The 21,583-nt window shown below is 39.8% G+C and overlaps 2 protein-coding genes across 2 annotated transcripts; one reads left to right on the forward strand and one right to left on the reverse strand.

The window, feature by feature from the left end:
- Nucleotides 1–2: 2 nt before the first annotated feature.
- LOC144637516 (cyanocobalamin reductase / alkylcobalamin dealkylase-like) lies at nt 3–3,429 on the forward strand. Its single transcript, XM_078496591.1, has 2 exons — nt 3–123; nt 2,628–3,429. The coding sequence occupies exons 1-2, from the start codon at nt 40–42 to the stop codon at nt 3,291–3,293; spliced, it is 750 nt and encodes a 249-aa protein (XP_078352717.1). The 5' UTR covers nt 3–39; the 3' UTR covers nt 3,294–3,429.
- Nucleotides 3,430–5,408: 1,979 nt separating this feature from the next.
- On the reverse strand, nt 5,409–19,765 carry LOC144637807 (phosphoglucomutase-1-like). Its single transcript, XM_078496889.1, has 14 exons — nt 19,498–19,765; nt 16,218–16,299; nt 15,659–15,739; nt 15,060–15,335; nt 13,940–14,032; nt 12,928–13,025; nt 11,881–12,079; nt 11,330–11,446; nt 10,218–10,308; nt 7,983–8,178; nt 7,462–7,596; nt 6,260–6,496; nt 5,601–6,008; nt 5,409–5,545 (listed from the first exon to the last, which is right to left on the reverse strand). Exons 1-12 carry the CDS (start codon nt 19,738–19,740, stop codon nt 6,407–6,409), a joined length of 1,701 nt encoding a protein of 566 aa, XP_078353015.1. The 5' UTR covers nt 19,741–19,765; the 3' UTR covers nt 5,409–5,545; nt 5,601–6,008; nt 6,260–6,406.
- Between the last annotated feature and the right edge of the window lie 1,818 nt (nt 19,766–21,583).

Consider the following 21,583-nt stretch of genomic DNA (forward strand, 5'->3'; position numbering starts at 1 on the left):
GAGACTGGTATCGGCAGAGTTGGAGACGTCCAATCCAATATGGCGGATAGTTCTGCAGAAAACGTGGTTTCCAAAGTTTGCGATATTTTGTCCCCGGTCGGATTAGAATCGCACCCTTTCAAGGTAACAAGCTATTTGAATTAGCTAGCAGTGCATTCTAGGGAACGTTGTTTGAGTGATAGGGTAGTTTCTGTTTAAAATCTTGACAGATCTTTGAGAAGAACTTTCTGATCGGATGCTTGCCTCCCGGCACGAGTGAATTGTGAGAAATCATGAACGCAATTTGCTAGTTTTTACTTCTATACAGGACATTTTTAAAGCCAGCGAGACCGTCGATGTTTGTTATTTTGCGTATAAAGAGGTTTAGATATTCTATAACAACTGTACCCTTACACGAATGCTTGGTTGTTTACAATTTCGTATCTGGTAAATCTGATCATTGCGAGAAACTGGAGGTCTGCGTGTGAGATAAGAGGCCAAAAGTTAATTAGGCAGCAGCCCATAAGTACGTTAACAAATCCAATCTGCAAAAGTTGATCCAAATCTTCAAATCAGAGAAGTATATCGAGACTTGTTTTGTCTACACGGGCGGCTGCTTGCATGGGGATTTGATTAGATCCCGCCGGCGTGCTTATCAACAAGTTTTCCTGTGATTACGGGGTGTGAAATTATTTTGATTTTTTTAAAACATCGACTACGATAAACAGCGGCCAATGAACAACCAGAATTGACACGATTGTCTTGCTTTCACTATTTTTCTAGAATCCAGTAAAACGACAAACAAGATTTCTGAGGTTCCCAATTTAAAATGACATAAATTTTAGAACAACAAACAATTTCAAGTAGTTCTCAAGTTAACATGCCATGAAAAAATTTCAGTACTCTGAGTTCTTATCATTTCCTGTGCTATCCATGTCATGGGGGTACACTGTTTGTTTTTGTTGCAAGATTACACAGATTATTTCAGATTGACCTCTGGACAGTGTTTTTGTGTGTTTTGCAGATAAGGCAGAGGCCCCTCAGTTTCAGTCAAAACAAAATAATTTATACAATGTATGACCTCAACTCAATACTCTCCTTGAAACATTCTAAGTACCCTAATCAAATGAATGCCCTCTTTCATTGAGAACTACACCTTGTTAAGAGTAATTTTTGTTTAAATCTGCTTTTGAAACCTAGTAACACATCAGGCCCTACTCTCCTCCTGCAGAGGCTCCTTCAGTGGGGGAGGGGAAAAACACCAAAAATGAAAAATAGGGAGAGCGCGTGGGATTCGCTTTTCCCTTCCCAGTGTCCCCCACACACTTTTGTTTCAGTTCTCCCCAGGCTCCGCACGCTTACTTTTCACCTCTCCCCATTTTCCTAGCCAGTACAAAAAAATTAGAGGCCTCTGCGGAGAAGAGAGCATCAGGCCGGAGATTATCCAGATTCTGTAGCGTAAAGCAATTAGGAGTATTTCTACCCCCCCCCCCACAGTCCACCCCAGGGTTATCCCCAGCATTAAAATTATAGTTCTGGTCCCCCTGAATGGGACGCTAGTCCATTGCAGGTTTATCACCCCTATCCCTACCCACCTCTCCCCCTCCTCCACCCCAGCATTTTATAGACCATATTCACATTCTCAGTATTCAGCTCAGGAACAAGCTTGCAATAGAGGTTTATGCAGGGGGGAATATTATTAAAAAGAGCTTTATGTCATTTGCATTTGAAAGGATTTCCCTGCATTAGCCTCCAACCAGTTCAAGAACGAGAATAGGAATATCCACTTCGGTTTGCTTGCTGTTAGCTTTCATTTCTTAGTAAGGGTAGAACAATAATACAGTAATGAGTTTCAGTCTCTCGGCAGATTTCTGATTTTGGAGTGTCCATCCTAGTCTTGTCCAAAATGTCTTGCCCAAAAACACAATGCCATGTGCCCAGACCACTTGATCTGGAGTCCAGTTCACTAGCCATTAGGCGATGGTGACTCCCAAGAATTATGTTACCCATTGGAAAAGACAAAACCGAATTCCGATTTACATTTGTTGACATCTCACAACATTTTTCAGAGCTAACATTTAATGTAAATTGGTTGGGTGCATTCAAGACAACCTACAAATTCTCATAAATGGTGTCTATACATTTCTTTTAGGACTGGTTAGGAGATTTTCAAACTGGTGATCACTTCTCATTTCATGACCTGTTTCTTGAGGGTGATTAATACCATAAAAAAAAATTGATTTATACATTTATACACCTGGGTGGAGAGAGGCACTGTGAGAGTAAAGTGTCTTGTCCAAGAACACAACAAAGCACCCCAGCCAGGGCTTGAACCCGGGCCGTCGACCCGGAGTCGAGCGCGCTAACCATTAGGCCACTGTGCCTCCCATATATGATGATTGATATCATAAAGAGAAATTTGATTTTGATCAGTCACACTCGTTTTCAAAGCATTATGAAGATACTTGGACACCCTGCAATGATTTAGCATGTCTGGGTCCCATCCAGGGAGGAGGAAAAATTAATACTCCTAGTCATTAACTGGGATAAGCTTTTGCATTTTGCCTGATAGGTTACCAGGCCTGAACACAGACTTTAAGATGAATAAGATAAGATAAGATAAATGGTAATCTGTTTTCTCATCACAGATTGGCTGGTACAATGATCAACTGGTCCACAAAGCATTCAACCTACCCCACCCATATGACACTCTTGCACTTGTCGTCATAAGCACCCCCCTGATGTTCGACCATGGATTTAAACCATTCCTCAAAGAGACATCTTGTGTTGGAGGGCGAGATCCCCTTGATGAATTCATGGCCCATATCTTTGCAAAAGTAAAGTCAGAATTTCCACAGCAAGAGATAGAAGTGATCCATGACTTTGAGATGCTCCCCACTAGAAGACCAAAAGTGTTGGTCCAGACAGCGGCACATGTTGCAGGCGCAGCCTATTACTACCAACGCAACAGTGTTTCTAACGATCCTTGGGACCAGAAAAGAAAGATCTGCGGTGTTAGTGTGCATGCCAAGTATGGTGGCTGGTTTGCAATCAGAGGCGTGATCATTTTCAAGGACATCTTGGTGCCTGATTTGCCGAAAAAAGAACCAGTGGATGTTGTGCAAGGCGACGAGAAGAGAATAGAGCTTCTTGAAAAGTTCAATTTCCACTGGAAAGATTGGAGCTTTAGAGATATTGTTCCTACAGATTCAAAGTATTCTGAAGAACAGAAGAAATACTTTGCTACCTTACCAGCTGATCGAAAGGAGCTTCTTGATTCTTTGAGAAGCAAAGATGAAGCTCCAGTAGAATGACTTTAGATCGACAAGTTTTTAAATTTCTTTTTGGGCAGTTTAGAAACTAGAAGTGGCCTGGGAACAGCTTGTTAGTAAGAATTTACTGACTGGAAAAAAAAAACTTATCCCTATGAGTATGGCCTGCCTAAGTTTGGACTTGAAAGAATAGTTCATAAGGGTAGGTGGGAGAGAGGGCCCTGGCTTTATGTTCATCCATTGAACTCTCACAAGTTGTTATCATCTGAGTTCTGATCATAGTCTCTGTGCTGTGTTTTTTAGCTGAAAGGATACCTTACTATCACAGCGACCTCTTCTTTTCCAATCTCCTCACAAGTATAAAATAATGAATAACACTAGCAAATTGTTGCCAGGACAGGTCAATATGGAGGCCAGGGGGGGGGCTGCATAGAACCAAAGCTTAAAGGTAGTTTTTTTTCTTCAAGCTGTGGAAACCAGGATAACGATCTGTAGCAGCATAGGCGACTGGGCTTTAGTCAGTTTTCAACTAAGTCATGAATGTTTTTTCCCAGGCTGCTCTAGGATTCTAAATTGCCCATTGATTTAAGAAAAGGTAGATATTTTGACAATGAATCTATTGATATTTTAAAAGGTAAATTTATAAAGCATTAACCAAGGTACAAAATTTTATCTTCATAGAAATGACAAGTTATTTTGTGTGCAGCACACAGGACCCCATTACATTTTAACATAATAAATAAATATAATAATAAATTAATTTTATTGATGTATATCTGTTACAAAATAAGTCTGTTTCAGGCTTGTAGATTGTGAAAAACCAGGATATAGCTAATAACTTGAATCTGACACTCCACAAAAATTGTTAATAATAATTAATACTTTTTATCAACAATGATTATAGTTATTGTTGAAAAAAATTGTTTTAATTTTTTTCAAAACTAGAACTTACTGAAAAAATTATAATTGTGACATAATGTTCAAACAGTATTATTTTTATATTTTTAATTTATTTGTGATTGAACACCATATTAAAGATAATGAAATTTAATTTGTCATATTTTGTATGTGAAGTCATGTGCAGTGGTACAACATAAAAACAAAATGATAGTCATTTTGCATTCTTAACATAAGAAGCCCAATTTTGGATTGCTATTGCCAAAAAATATGTACCTATTTCATGAAATTTTCGCGACCAATAATTTTGCGAATTTTACTATTCCAAAAAAAATTGCAAAATTAAAGTGAAGTAAACAATATGTGTTGCAAACATAACATGACGTGAAAATGAAGTGACTCACATTATGTCAATAATCAAGAAAGAATAAGATGAGAACCACTGAAGGAAGGAATTTTCAATGTAAATGGATGTCGTCAATAAATTATTCACTCAAGAACAATAACTCGCGTACAGGCATGACCTACTTGTAGGCATTGTGAGAACTGCTCCGTTGTTGCTATTGCCGAGATTTAGTCCCACCCTTGTGTTTTTGTTAGTACTGTTTTGACGTTATTGTTCCTTTGATGAAGTTGTTTTAATTTAATTCAAGTGCATGTTTAATAATATTACCAAGGAAATGTAAATTGTGTAGCAACTGCTATGCTAGGGGCCCAGTAGAAATATAGGTTTATGAGAGCTCAGGGACCATGCAGGAAGAATTTGAGTGGGGCGAGGGGGGGGGGGGGGGGTTGTTGGGCGGGCTTAAACTCGAACGTGGAAGCGTGACCCAACTAGGAATGAAAATCAGTAATATGGCATCCAGAAACGAAATATTTTTAGTAATTTCTCGTTTGTTTTCTAGACATTATAATTTTATACATGTTACTGTAAAAAAAAGTGGGGGGGGGGGGGACTAAGGCCCCCCTAGAGCCCCTCCCACTTCGCGGTCCCTGCAGCTGCTACACTACTAAAGTCACATGCATTCTCATTCTTCTACTTTGATCTAAAGGTCAAAGCACTGCTTGTAGATTTCTTGGGGAGTGGCTTGGGCTTCATCCACAGACAAAAAGTTAGAGAGTTATCTCTAGGAGTATGTGGGTTAAGATATCTACACATCTTTTTACAGTTATAATTTCATTTATTTAATCTAACCGTGAGTTTCTCTACCAGGATTAGCTTGATGACAACCTATCACAGACAATACAATGTTCCTAGTATTACTTTAAATAAAATTTATTATTATCTACCAACTTTTGCATAGCATGCGAGAGTCTCAACGCCTGCAGTCCTTAAACTTCAATATAAAATCACATTTATTTAGTTATCACAAATGCACTTTTTGGCTCTTTAACCACTTGAATTTTTTTTGGTTATCTTTTGAGTGCTTAAGACACTGAATCCTTTAAGACACTTTCACAATTAACATATCACACATTCTTACGACAAGGAAGAAGTTGCCAAGTACACTGTATGTAGTTTTAATTTTTTAGACTATAGAATATGGAGGCCTTCAGAAAAATAATTCCTGGACAGGTACATTTACCGGTAATTATTGTTAGTTATTGCACATGTACAATAAAAACATAATTATATTTTCCTGTTTTCAGTATTATTGTTGTAGCTGCCTTTTTATGTCTTAAATCCAGCATTAGGTAAAAGGTTGCCATAAATTATACAAATACCCCTGGTACCTAATTATTTTTAGTCAGCTATCAGTGATAATAAAAAATAAAATTGTACCAATGAAAAAATATAATTATTATTGTGTATTCAGTGCATTTTAGTAAAGACATTTTCAGTGCAATTTATTACAGAATCTATTTAACAAATATTATAGTAAATGGTTTGAACCCAGGAGTATCAGTAGGTCGTAAAGTATGATCGTCTGGGTGAGAGTAGTTCTGAGAAGAACTGTTGTTGGTGACTGACGGACCAGACTTATAACATCATCGACTGACAACAACTTTTCACTTGACTCTGAAGATGACTTCCGCTCAGGTTGTCGAAACGTCAGTCACCAACAACAGTTCTTCTCAGAACTACTCTCACCCGGACGATCATACTTTACGACCTTAACAAATATTATTGTTAACTGTATTGCTCTGTGAAAACCAAGTGAAATTTAACATTATTTTAAAAAAAATGTCAATTCCTACGTGAAGTTTCCTGTCCCACAGTATTCTCTTCACCTTCATTTCATAACATAAACAGCATGTTATGTGATGACAGTTGGTTTTGTGCGCCCAGTAAAGTTTTCTAACTGTGAAATGTTCAGAGCTATGTCTAGTAGAGGTTTCAAAACCATCTGCAAAGAGAACACAATATGGCATTTAGATGACACAAATAATTATTAGTGCTCAGAAAAATGGAATTAACTATAAAAAAAAGTAATTTATTTACCCACGTGACACAGAAGAGCTCAGGAGCTCGTTAAGACGTGTACGTGCATCAAGGACGAATTGGAATTTGAAGTGTTGGTTTTTGTGGAGGGAGGAGAACTGGAGAACCCGGAGAAAAACCCTCGGAGCAAGGACAAGAACCAACAACAAACTCAACCCACTATGGACCGGGCCGGAACACTCGGCCACAGGGTGAGGCGCCTCTCACCCTGCGCCCCCCCCCCTCAGGCAACAGTACCCCGTGCATGCTGCAGAGGAGAGCCACGACGACGACGACGACCTATAATTCCCAGGCCGGGACGATATGCAGCATCATTATTATCCAATACAAAATTCAAAGATCTTGTATGGAAATGAAAAAAAAAATTAAATCAAATTTCCAATTATAATGAACCAAGAAGCTTAGAGAACTTAAAACCGTGCCTGATCACGTGACCACTCCAGTTCTGGGTGGTAAAAAACTGTTGAGTAGGAGGGGCAGGGCAAAAGAGTAATAAATCCTTGAACAAGCTAATGGACAAACCATTTTTGAGGCGGGGAGGGGAGGAGAGCGAGGGGACGGGCCCGCGGCGGACCGGACCGCGCGGGGGGGGCGCCCCCCGCCGGGCGCGAGGGAGGGCGCGGGGGCGCCCCCCGGCGCAGAGCGCGCACGCCTGAGTCTCTGAGTTTTTTTTGAGGGACGCCAAGGGGTTGAAAATTGGCTGAAAAAAAATCTTGCACATCCTGACGGAGGGAAAAATATCTTTCCCAGCCGCTACTTTCAGGAGGTCTTTACTTTCAGAACTTTATGGTACATGTATGGTACATGATAATTACTAAACGGGAATCAATATGTAGGATATTGAAACTACGTTAAGTGGTTTATCCATACCTGAGCATCAAGCAAGTGTTTTGATTCATCTGGTTCATAACTTTCCACATAAACCCGGATTGTTGCCCCAGCACTTCCAGTGCCACTCAGTCGGTAAATGACACGTGATCCATCCATGAAAATGATGCGGACACCCTAAAACAATTAATAAAGTTAAATACAGTGATAAGGGATTAATATCGATTTTTTTGTAGCACCATTAGCAGCTGAGCTACATGAAGGAATGATGCTAGAAATAAATTTCATTGGAAATGCAACATACATGTAAAATTAATAGGCTGAAGGACTTTTTGTTGTGTTTAAACAAAATTATCTAATCTGTTCTGTTCTGTCGTATTCTGGGCGACAGCCCATCAGAGCTTCTCCTGTCCCCTCCCTCTAACTGTTGGATATCTGCCTATTTTACTGGCTAGACATACATGTATGGGTGATATTAAACTTTTGTCTAATAACTTAGTTGACTACTACGTGATTGTACACATATTGTTCATACATGAATGGACAACTTCATCTAAAGCTACCTGTTTCTCTGTGACACTTCCATCAATTGGATCTGTGTAAGCAAAATCATCCATTGATTTCACTTGGTACGTCTTTTGATCCTGTCCACTGCCTCCTGTTAATGTCTTATTTACCAAAGAACCATCCTTGGCTGTCTGTCGCAGCAGTTCAATCATTTTATTGGCTCCTTCAGAATCCACATTCTCGTAATCACACCTTTAATATCGTGTTCAGACAAAACTAAGTATTAATTTTAGTCCTAAGTGTGTCCAACATCACATTTCTCCTCGCAATATTAACATTTTTTTTCTTTTTTTTGCAATATTAACACTTATCATTATAAGTCTACAATAGTACCTGTGCTCTGATTGGCTGCTGAGCAGGCATTATTTTCTTGTAATGACCGGGCATTATGAAAATTTTTCTCGGCTCGACAGTTTTTTGAGTTGTGAGTTAAAGCTACTAGCGAGGGGGCAAAAACAACAAAAAATGCTGACAGAATATAACTATCTTTTCAATAATTGAAAGAAAAATATAAGCATACCGATACTTCTTTAGTATTAGCGACGAACAAGCTTGGTCAATATAAAGGATTTATTATATGACTTTTTTCGAGCACTGAAAAGAAAGCCAGTTGCATGCACAATCAATGGCGCACGCTAAAATCATTTCATTGGTTTAAAAGTTTAATGAGTGACTGTCAAATTCTTGAATGAATCGAGACGAAGTAACACGATGTGACAACAGCGAAATTTAGCTCTTTTTAACCTCAAAAGGATATCAAAATTTCTTAAATTTTCCAATCAACGTTGAGTTTGAAGCCTTAAAAAAAAAATGTTCATTCCATCTGGCCACCAGCTTTTGAGTATCTTGGACGTTTTGCAGAGTACTTGCTCGCTTCTGGCACTTTAGTTGTTTAAACCTGCCGAGACACGAGCTGAAATTGTGATTGTTGAAAGTGTTTGGGACTTTCCACTTCACGGGAAAAGCTTGAACTTTTTTACATCATTAATTTAAATTTTCGACCCACCCATTATTCAACGTGAGCATTAGAGGTTCCGGTGAAAAGATGTTTAGCTTGCAGTGCCTAGTTCGCCGTGCCATCCGCTTTTAATATTCCATGCAGTTTTGAAGATGTTACACAAGTTTGCCGAGTGCTTCTTCAGGTATGCTACTGTCCTCAGTCTCTCCCTTTTCCGCCAAACAAAACTGGTATCATGTCTTAAAGTCGCTTTGCGTATTAATTTTTATATAAGCCGGTTTTTGCAGCAAATAAATTCATGAAACTCGTAAAAATTTGTTGTTTAATTTGTTTGCTCTCGCTTCAAAACCTATTTCTTTGTTATTGGACTTTCTTTTGCTAGAAAATCTTTGTGTTGTTTCGGAAAATAGTTTCATAGCGAAAAATTACGACGAAAAGCTCTTTCAAGTAGCGTCGGAAAAAGTTTTTCGCTTGCAGGAGCACAGCGGGCCATCCCAAGCGGTCAAGATGGCTCCATCTTAACCGCTCGGGTAGCCAATCAGAACACGAATTTTGCTTCATCTTGACTACTCACGGAGCTAGTCATATAATAACACGAGTTCCATAAGGAACTCACCAGCCAAGTTAGAAAAAATAATCTACTATGAGGTCAATATGCAGCCCACAGATACTATGAGTGCCAAAAGGAACTTACAACCCAACTAACTAAAGTAAGACAGAATAGTCTAGCACAAGGTCAATATGCTGCCCTAAGATAACGTGAGATCCATAAGGAACTCACTAGCCAAGTTAGACAGAATAGTCTAGCACAAGGTCAATATGCTGCCCTAAGATAACGTGAGTTCCAAACGGAACTCACATCCCAAGTAAGGCATAAAGATCTAGCAGGGGGGCTTAAATGCTGCTCTCAGATAACATGAATTCCATAAGGAACTCACCACCCAAGTAAGACATAATGATCTAGCAGGAGGTGAATATGCTGTCCTCAGATAACATGAGTTCCATACGGAACTCACCAACCAAGTAAGACAGAATCATCCAGCATGAGGTTAATATGCTGCCCTCAGATAACATGAGTTCCATAAGAAACTCACCAACAAAGTAAGACAAAATAATCTGGTACAAGGTCAACATGCTGATCTCAGATAACATAATAAAATAAACTGTCATGTGTTCCATAAGGAACTCACCAGCCAAGGACGTGAAAATAATCCAGCACAAGGTCAATATACTGCCGAAAGATAGCATAAGGTCCATAAGGAACTCACTTTACCTTACAAAAAATCCTCTTCCATACTTTTTCCAGAAATCTTTCAAAATGTCCTGAACAGACATCTTTCTGCTTGCGATGATTGACATCCATGCTAGAAAAAAAAAAAAAGAAATTTCAGAAGTAATTACTCAAATCCTTACTGCCTCTGGTAAATATTTTGAAAATCTATTTTGACCTTTTACCCTAAATTTCCCAGCTGTGATAATACCAGTCGTGTATTAAGTAACTTGCATATAATTTGAACTGACAATGGAATCCTGACTTCTTGAACCTCCAAGGGAAACAAAAATTGACTTGAGAAGTTGTGGGTAAAATTGCTGCAGCAGAGTTTGACTAAGGGTACCAAATAACGTTTGGTTCAAGCTATCAGGAGGGTTGAGAAATTGAGGTTTTTGAGAAATCAGGATTCCACTGTCTTCAATTTTATATTCTTTAATAGTAACAACTTGAGTCAGAGAAAGTCTTGTCTGACTTATCACTCCCAACTACAGTGGGTGACAGGCTAGGGTTCATTAATAAGAAAATAACTGACTAAGTTTTTTGCAAGTCAAAAAAGAAGCCTTGTCCTACATGAGGGGGGTGAATAGGGGTAGGCAAATCCGCCAATCCGTGCTATTTTTTGGCAAATCCGTCAATCCGCCACTTTCAAATCCGAATCCGCATTACTTAAAAACTTTGTGTGGAAGTTTCACTGTGATGGACAGTAGATGCAGTTTTTTTACCAATTTTTTAAGAAGTTTTGTTTCATTGCTTGTTCAGTTGTGACAATTCTGCCAACATACCAAGGAAGACTGACCAAAGTCAGCTGAACTTTGTTTAGTATCCACGATCCAAACTTCCTGACATAAAGAGTCCAAAAACCGAGCCAAAATTCTCAGCTAATCCACGGTCCGGTGTATTTTTGAAATCCGCGAATCTGCTCAATGTATCGCAAAAATCCACAATCTGTACGCTTTCTGAGGCCAAATCCATCGATCCACAAACCTATTCACTTCCCTCCTACATGTAATCAGACGACCATATTTAAGCCTTTTGGCAGCGTGGATCCTGCTGCAAATGGATTAATTAGAAACCTATGAAAATTACTTACAAATGACTAATCAGTTTCTTACCAAGGAATGCCCACACACCATCTTTCTCCCTGATGTGGTCAGACCCTGTGCCAAAGCTCTCTTCACCACACAGAGATATGCGCTGAGCATCCATCAAGTTTCCAAAAAACTTCCACCCTATTTTTAGTATTAATTGGACACAAAACAGAAGTAAACGAGATGGCAAGTTTTAAGTAAAAGGTAAAAAAGGACCCAGCCAAGTGGTGCATACAGTTGGAGCTTTTCCCCGTTTACAAAGCATTAAGCGACTAGGAGTATTGCTACTCCCCCCTGGATGGGATGCTAGTCCATCGCAGGGTTACTCCCAGCAGACAAATCGCCGGTACCCATTTAAACACCTGGGTGAAGAGTGGCACTGTGAGAATTAAGTGTCTTGCCCAAGAACACAACACAGCACCCCAGCCGGGGCTCGAACCCAGGCCGATCGACTCGGTGTCAAACATGCTAACCATTAGGCCACTGCGCCTCCCATATGTTTAAAGTACACTGTGTTAATATCATATCACAGCATATTACAACAGAAGAGACTTTTTACATTTGGCACGCCTTACCAGTTGGTGTCTCAAAGCACTCAATTCCCATTTTCTTCCCTACTCTGTCAATCGCAGCACTGGTGGGCATACTACGAGCCACGCCCTTCAATCCAGTCTTAACAAAGTATGGGATGCACATGGCATTATCTGCAATGACTGCAACAGAGTCTGATGGTGTGACAAAGAACCCATGTTGCCCAAGAATCATGTTACGATCCTGTAGAGAATTCAAAGTACTGTAATTAAACCAAAATTTATTGCGCAGGCGTTGCTTTTTTAACAAGAATTTACATGTAGTAAGAAAAGATTAACTGTCAGTGCCGTGTGCACTCATGAAGCTACAGAAGATAAGGAAGCAGGTGAGAAGAGCAAAGAAGAAGTGTAGATTTCTAGGCCAAGTGTTTTTTTCTACAGTGCACAATACTTCTTAAAGGAGGCACGTCAGGGACAGCACATCTTGAATAAATTGGCCAATATTGTGGAATAGCTCACTTTTAAATATGCTTATCACAATTCAGTTGACCCAAATAAACAAATGCATGCTGAGATGATTTGCAGAAGAACAGCATTTACTGTCATTAACAATTGATCCTTCAATATATCAAATGAATTAAAAAAACATTTTTTTAGGACCTTAGCTAGTTTCAAAATTTCTGGCCCTTGATAAACTGTCTTGTAAATCTGCGTGTGTGGACCAGCTTACTCCTTAAAATAACACATTCCAGGGGGCTTCAACAAAACGCTGACCCCCTTAAAATCACTGTGCTTGCATGTCGCTTGCGTTAGAGTTTGTGTTTACATTTATTGTATCTGACAAGTGTTTCTTCCTTTGTTGTTTTCATCGCTTAATTTCTTTACTGGGTATAATTATCATCCTTGATAATGCTCCAACCTATTTTGTGCTTATTTTGTTATTTCAGGTACCTAATAATTTTATTTATTTGTGAATTTGAATTAGCCTCACAAAAAGTAATGGGTTCCTTTTCCGGTGATTTTTAGAGGGGGTCAGTGTTTTGTCGAAGCACCACTCCAGGCCAAATTATTATCTAACACTATATTTCTTACCCCATCTCCGTCAAAAGCAGCACCTATCAGATGGTCACCCTTTTTAAGCAGCTCCACAAGATCAGCGGCATAAGTCTGGTTGGGATCGGGATGGTGGCCTGAGGACAAAATAGAGATTTTAAAAACCTCAAGCATCGCACCCTTTAATTTCAGGCAAGATTGAGCAACTCCAAATTATTTTCTCCTTACAATATCCATACATTATCTAGCAGAGAGGTGACGAGAATAAAGAAAATCATACAAGGGGATGTTATCTTGATGTGCAAACAAATTCTCACAACTGACGTTACATGGGATGTGTCCCACAACCTTGTAAAAGCCTGGTTTTCATATGTCGGGAAAATCCCAGACGATCAGGGATTTTACTGTTTCCCGACCGTCCCAGATTTTGCAGACTAATGAAAACTCGAAATCTTAAATATCCCCGATCGTCTGGGATGGTCGGGGACAAATCTGGAGAATCGGGAGCGTTTCTATTTTCCTGACGCATCCCAGATTTCTGCGATGGTCGGCGATCATTCAAGAACCGGTATATGAAAACTCCAATTTTTAGTGTTGGGGACGTCGGCGATAGTTTTAGCTCGTTACCAATCTTTTGATTGCTTAGCTCCAGTCTCTCACCGCCCCTCACAACTGAAAATAGCGTCTTTCATTGCCGATGAAGGCGACTCTGATCCCAGATTTTGCAGATATACGGCAAAATCTGGGATGGTCGGGAAACGGTGAAATCCCCGATCATCTGGGATTTTGCCGACATATAAAAACCAGGCTTAAACAGTCATCTCGGACAAGCAGATTTTGCTGCTGGGCAAGTAACTTGTCATGCTCACTTGCCAAATGGGCAAGGGCCCTGGCAAGTAATCTACTGACTTACAATCATAAGAAAATGAAAACTAAGACATGCAAGTACAGCACAAATATTATGCCCCAGCCATTGGAATTGAAGGTTTTTTCAAAAGATTCAGTAGAAACAAGGAAAGATTATAACAGACCTGTTGCATGTAGAACTTACCTCCAAAATCTTCCTTTGGTTCACATTTCAAGGTGGATGATGTTGGGGCACCTAGTTCTTCACACAAGATTCGCTTCAAATATGGACCAGTTACTGAAATTAAAATCAACCCTCTCTGTCAGTCAATGGAGAAGTAAAGATTCACTTAATTTACAGTTGTAATAAGTGGGATCTTGGTGGGGCTGCAGGCAAGCAGAAGAGAGTGAGTTATTGAGAGAGGATTCTAAGTGATTGATGGATCAATAATTATTTTAAGATTGATTGATTGATTTTGTGATTTATTGACTAAAGGATTAATGAAAAGGCGAATGAGTGACCAAGCAATGAGGTGGATATGCATACCTGCCAACTCTCCAGATTTTCCCGGGAGTCTCCAAGTTTTTCATCAAATCTCCCAGTCTGATTTTCGTAAACTATTCATGCATTGTCTTAAATGATATCCTTACAATGCAAAGATTTCTAGACATCTCCAGATTTTTGTACTCTGGGGGTTGGCAGGTATGGATATGTGGATGGAGAGAGAAGATGGAGGGATGGATGAGAGGATGAGACGGAAGGAGGATGGGTGGGAGGAAGGATGAGAGGGAGGGAGGGAAAGAGGGTGTTTCAATGTGTTTCAAGTAGAAAGCTTAAGCACAGAATTATGTTTCTGAGCTACAGACGGCAAACAGAAGGCAACCATTATTGTCTCTAGCACATTCTCAACTCCTAGAATGAATTGAAAAGCCCCTGTTTTAAAGTGTATATGACAGAGGTTTTTTTATTTGCCTGATCAAATCTACGTGGTATGCTGATGCGAACATCGAAAAAAGAAATTCAAAATCTCGTTTTTTTCACCGCACGACCTAAAACTAACTGCGATCAGGCTTCTCGCGGCGGAGGGAAGGAGAAAAGGAAAGCCGAACAATTACTTGTCAAGTCGTCTGCCGCCCCTTATTAAATATCTGCAACGCCGGGTCGGCGATGCCATCAGATAGCGTGATTAGCGCCTTCAAATTATATTTTTCCGGTTGCCATTGGTGGCTCAAAACACTCTGGACTACCGGTAAGTTCTCTATTGATATAATTTATGACTCATTTTGCTAGCTATAATGATTGGACATCAATCTATAAAGTTCACCTCCATGCATAGCGCTTGCCACAAACTTGAAAGGCGGCTGATCATCTGTTCCATTAATCAATCTCTTCAGTAGATCAAAATCAAAAATCTCCTTCATAAGCTGGGTGTAATCCTCAACAGAGTCCTTTATGGTCACAGTGAATGAGCGTCCTTCCACTTCCCATTTCTGACTTCCAATAGTATCAATATCAACAGTGATTTCATGACAGATTTTGTATGACTTGATCTTTTGTGTCCTTGAGAAAATCTCATTGGTGTTTGCTTCTGGTGCTGGACCTATTAACATGGAAAGGAAATAATTATTAGGTGACATGAGACTGTGTTGTTTTACATGTACTGTGCAGGGATGTACAGTACGCCCAACTAAGAAAACACTAAGCTGGCTCATCAACAAGCCCAGCTGGATTTTCTGGCCTTGGCAGCTCTAAAAGTTTTCCTAAGTCTTTGTTTTCATGTGAAATTTCAGCCAGATCTAAGTTCTATTTCAATCGATTAAATTAGCCAGCAGTCAGCCCTGAGCGACGTCCCTGGTATGTGTGGGTGCGTGAAATGAAATTCCTTTATCAGGCCATTAGTTTATGACAGGTTTATTGATGTACCTCCATTTTCAATATTGTATTTGATTCCAAAGTCACCATCTGGTCCTCCAGGGTTATGGCTTGCAGTCAGAAGGATCCCACCTGCACAAATGTGTAAACATACATGTTTTAAGAAGTGCTCTACAGCTGTATGTACTCAAAAATCAATTAAAATGTATTACTAAACAGTGTCTGATCTATGATTTCCATCAAGGGGGACATTATGTCCCAGTCAACAATATTTTCAAGGGAAAAGGGATGTTGGGGGCTGGATGACTTGGTAATTAAACTGTTTTTCTTGCCACCGGTCACAGCCTAGCTGGACTGTTTCAAAAGATTTTGAACAGGGCCAACAACAAAATAATTCCAATGTGCCCATGTAATTTGAAGAGTGCCAAAATGACCCACAAGATGATTTTATTAAAGGATACATTTTTGTTCAAACTGCCCAACAAGTAATGGTGTGCTTTAGATAAAACACTGATAAACATTTCCTTCCTATGAAAATTAGACATCTGCACAGTGACATGTTGTGTCTGCACAAAGATAGTTTTTACAAATTAAAAAAAATTGCTCTTACCTGTGGCCTTAATTTTTCTGATAATACAAGACACAGCTGGGGTTGAAAAGATGCCATTCTGACCAATCACCAGCTCGCCAACCTTAAGAAAAAAAAAAACAATAAAACAAGGCCTAATCCCCTCTATAAGAAGTACAGTATGTGGCCCTAAATCCGGACAGCCCTTGGTCCGGACACTTTCGGTTCATCGTGCATTTTTTCGATAGGATACAAAGTTTTAAAAAACCCGAACCTTTCCAAAGATTTTTTGATCTGTTTGCTGTCTAAATCTAACTCGAAGGCTTTTCTGCTGGCGGTGATGTCGAGAATTTCAAGTCGACGTGAAGGTAGGTGAAGTTTGTTTTCGCGATGTTTATTTGTTCATGGAGCCTCAAATTAACTGGTTTTCTTTACATTCCTGTATATTCGAATTGAGCGCGCTAAAAGAGGTAATTTTTGGTAGAATTGATGTATAGGAAATATTCTTCCGACTAGTGCAAAAAATTTGATTGACCGCTTGAGTTTCCGTCCAAAGTAACAAATTAAAATTTCTAAGTAATTTTCCGGCCAGCTCCTTGGTCCGGACACTGACGGCAACCAAATATAACTTCAAACTTCTGAAGGTGGCAAGCTAAATAATACTGAAACAGGGTCCGAAATTGCGCCTTCCTGGTCGCCAATGCGACTAAATATTGAGAGCTGGCGACCAGAATTTCACAACTGATCGCCCACTGGCGACTAAGTTGCTTTGTAAGAGTATTCAGAGAAATTGATTAAAAATAAAATTCGGAGCCGTTTTTTAACAATTTATTGACTCACTTTTTATCTTAGTGATGTCCTTGAGATAACACTGAAGTAAATTTCTCGCTACATAATGTATAAACTCCCCAACAGCTCAGCCAACAGCTGCGATCAACACGATTCGAACATTGCAAGCCGCCATGTTGTTTTCCTCAGCGGTTTTCCCCATGACACTATTGCGGGCGCGCCCAGACATGTGCTTTCTTTCGCATGCAATGGTCCATGCAATGAATATTCATTCTGGCGATCCTAATTCCTTTCCCCCCCCTTTTTCTTTTTTTTTTTTTTTTTTTTTTTTTTCTTCTTATACCCAACCTGTTAAGGTTGTTTAAAAATAATCTTTCAAAACAATTTCAGGTTCATTGGTTGAAAAATATAAATAAGGATAAATTAGATCCTTCAATTGGAAACAAACAGTTTTAAATTTTTGAATTATAAGGCACTTTTTATATATATCTTAGCTATGTGCGATGAAAATATCTTGAATCTAAGCGCTCACTTTATCTGTGATATTTTAAACTGTTATAATGAATCACTAAAAGAACTTGAGGAGAATTTTTCCCTCACGACCAAGAGTTAGTTGTTAGCTTGTTAATGTTAATGTTTAGTTATTAAGTGTATTCTGTTGTAGTCCTGTGGAACTGAAATCTTCAAGTTGAAGATAAAGTCAATAAAGCACGGCGATGTCATGTCCGCGGACACGCTGAAATATTTCCTTCATTTACTTGAAACTGGTAAGGCTACAGATGCAAAAAACTTTGTGGAAGATTTAGATATTTCCAATTACATGCCAGGCTACTAAGCTACGACGTTCCACGAACGCAACACGTTCTTGTTGTCACTGTGTTGAATGAAAAACTACCTGTCGAAATATGTCAGAAAGTTGGTGGAAATGATGTTTTTTATATTATTAAAGAGCGGAATGTTTGGGTAAGACTGTAAAGTATTTTCCGTTTAAATGTTAGAGAGTTAACATTCGATAAAGAAGACTTTTTAAGACTCTACTTATAGGCGGGTACAGCATTTCTTTGAGTGATTGTCATCGTTGTTTTGTGGTATAAGTAAGCTGTTTTTGAGCATATGAATGGCCAAAAATACACAAGAAGAACAAGTGTTTCGTCTTTTAAGTGTAAAAGGAAAGTCAATCGAAAAACATTGGCGACCAGAAGTTGCCATCTGGCGACTAAAACTTTCGGTCCGGTCGCCAGGTGGCGCCGATGTAAAAAATTTAATTTCGGACCCTGTGAAAGAAAAAGAGCCTAACAAAATTTACACCTTTTGTTTGAGTTCTAAGGCATAATAAACTTCATTTTATAACAGTAAAACTAAAACGAGAAGTTTTAATTCAAACTTTGCGAATCACGCTTATCAGTGTGATAAGCGCTATAGTAATATTCACTGTACTTCTTGATGAGATGAAATAAAGCTCTCTTCCCTAAAATTTTTATTTCATTTTTCTGAATTTCACTAAAACATATTAAGAATGTGCAAGAGGTTTCTTTTGATTAGATTTTGAACAATTGTTGTGTTAATTTTGCGTGCTGTCCGGACCAAGGACCTGCTGTCTGGATCAAGGGCCGTCAAACCAAACCACCGTTTTCGATATAACAGGGAAATCGAGTAAGCACAGAATCTGTTGTCTTTTCACATGTTAGCTGGATGGCAGGACAAATCTCAGCTCTCTGCTGTTCTTCTAAGCTGAGAAATACACGTTCGCATCTTTTTCGTCCGGACCAAGGGCCACATACTGTACCTGCAGGGAGTCATGATTAAAGTTGCACCTATCACTGTAAAGCCCGGGGGGATCACATACAATCAAAATCCCTACCCTGGGGGCAGACCTCACGATCAAATTCCTGTGGTTAGCCCCCTCCCCCCCCCCCTTCGCCTTGGCATTGATAGTTGCATAAGTCTTGGACATAATCCCTGCAAGCAGGTCTAATGGAGGGAATTGGGAATATTGGTCATCAGTTAGATATATTTTTTGCCAAGTGCTTTATTAGACATGCATTAATGCATCAATGTGTTGTGATTTAAATTAAAATTCTTAAAGCCAGTTTCCTTTTTTTTTCATTTCATGATTGTCCCTTATAATTTCATAACATCAAACAAAGGAACAGGAAAATTAAACTGGTTTATTATAAAATTTTAAATCGCAACTTATGTCATCTTATGATTAAATGGCATCTTATAATTAGCTTACTTAATATTCATTTTTCATGGCATTTCAAAGATTACTGGATGCAAACATTGTTTAATCCCAATTCCATTTGAATGGAACTGTTATACTGACTTAGCAGTTTTACAAATTAACTGGAGAGAAGAACATTTGACTTCCCAGGGCAGAAAAATAATTTGCATTGGAAGAAATTTCTGTTACAAGAAACATGTATGAGACTAATATTATAAACGTAATAAATCCTGATAGAGCTACAAAACAACCCGCTACATTTCTCGGAAAGCCTTCAGCTCACTCTAAATACCAAAAACAGAAACATACCCCATTAGCCGCTGCCATTTTCGCAATGATCTGAATAGCATCTCGCATGAAGTACCTGCCATCGCCCCCTACCACAAGGGTACATCCGTTCCTCTTTGCCTCTGGGATGGAATCTAAAATGCATTGAACAAAATTCTCCGTGTAGTGGGGTTGTTTGAACACCGTTACAGCTTTCCTCAGCCCTGATGTGCCGGGTTTTTGCCCGTCAAATGGCGAGGTTTCTTGCAACGTGACGGCCACCATGTTTCTTGTTGCTTCGGCGAGGCACAAGTCACCTGGTCAGCGGCTTGCGATGTGAAAGGTCACGAAAGTGCTTGGCGCTTCATGCACTGCGTCACGCGCTGTCACGCATCACTTACTCTCGTTCCAAAAGCCTGTGAAAAACAGTTAAGAGCCGTTTGTACTGAAATTTGAGCTTTTTTGTCGGTTCTTGACCAGGTGCCAGGAGCCCATGATTTTGTGGGGGTAGTTGTGATGGGTGGGGATGGGCCGGGGTAGGAAGTGGGCTCTCTCCTCCGCAGAGCCGGGTTTTTTTTATATGGGACGTTTCGGTTGTGGAAATCCGCTGGGTAAGGTGAGTGCAAGTACTCTCTCCGTTTTCTTGCGCCTGCACTACACTCTTTTTTTTTTTTATAAGAATACAGTTTTTCCGACCCAGGCTGAATATTCTTATTTTTCTGCCGATTTTAGGCTGAAAACATTCTTATGAACATTCTTAGAAAATACCGTTTGACATTTCCGTTTTAGCAAGTATTGGGTGATCAATTACAAGTGTTTGGTGTCCAGATCTGTATGGTGTTACATTGTGCACATCTACCATTGCTTTTCGTTGCAGCCTGGCCGTTTTGGCTTTAAACAAAGCATTCCTCAGAGAGATAAAGTGACGGAAATGAAAATACCTGATTTTGTTTCAACTAAAAACTATTATTCTTTTCAAAATCTCAGCCTCGGGTTTATTCTTAAAATGTTCTTAAAAATTCGCAAATTTCAGCCTCGATATTCTTATAAACTAGACCCGGGAAACTAGATTCTTATAAAATAAAAAGAGTGTAACTTTCTTTCAGCGAATTCTTCCCACGCCGGGGGCCTCCTGCGGAGAAAGTGTTTTCGCCTTCGAGCTTTTTTTAGCCTGTTCCATCTCGCCTTTTTTTCGCTCACCGTTCTTTGCGCGGCTTCCCAACTAACCGAACACCTGAAACAGGCTAAGGTTTTTCAAGTTCCAATACCATACACAAGACCAGATGGGTGAGATTTCTTTCCCAGCTGTGGTCGCCTCTGGAAGACGCAAGTGCAGTTCAAAATATGTGGCCAGGCTGGCTCTTTACGACACGATACTTGTTTTCTTTCTGTCGTCATCGAAAGAGATGCCATGGATTGCTCGACGCTGGCAACATAGCATCCCGAGTGAGCCCCAGGCCATGTTCGGCTCACTGTTCACAGGTTAATAAGATGCGAGAAAGAGTACTGACTGTAGTTGGTTAAGATATCAAGGAGTAATCTGGCAAAAGATTGGCTGCCAAAATAAACAAGGCAAGCCATTTAGTTATCTGCTGTGTAGTTTTCTGCAATCAAGTTTCACTCCGATGAGAGGCGCGGTGGCCTAATAATAATAATAATATATATATATATATTTTTTTGCGCCGGTTCGAGCCCTTCAGGCCGGGGACTGCGTTGCTATCTTGAGCAAGACACTTAGTGCCTTTCTCCACCCAGGTGTATTAATGGGTACGGGCGTATTTAATGCAGGGGGTAACCCTGGGAGGACAAGAATCCCATCCGTGGGGAGATACTCCTAGTCGCTTCACGTTACGGAAACCGTGATAAACTGAGACCTAACGGTCCACTAGGCTCAAACAGAGTTAAAACTTTTGAATCCCGGTGATAAAACCCTATACCTTGGTGGGATTTTTCCAAATAACCTGTTTGGATACCTGGAACGCTCGATTCCTACCTTGGTGGAATACTCTCTATATCCCGGTACCTCCCCATACGAGGCTCGGGTGGGACATCCCCTTATACCCCGTTGAGATACTTCCTATACTGATGGGTACCTCCCTTTACCCGACGTGTCCCAGCTGCCCCTAGG

This window comes from Oculina patagonica, chromosome 14 (genome assembly GCF_052425735.1).
Source record: "Oculina patagonica isolate OP01 chromosome 14, crgOcupat, whole genome shotgun sequence".
NCBI lineage: Eukaryota > Metazoa > Cnidaria > Anthozoa > Scleractinia > Oculinidae > Oculina > Oculina patagonica.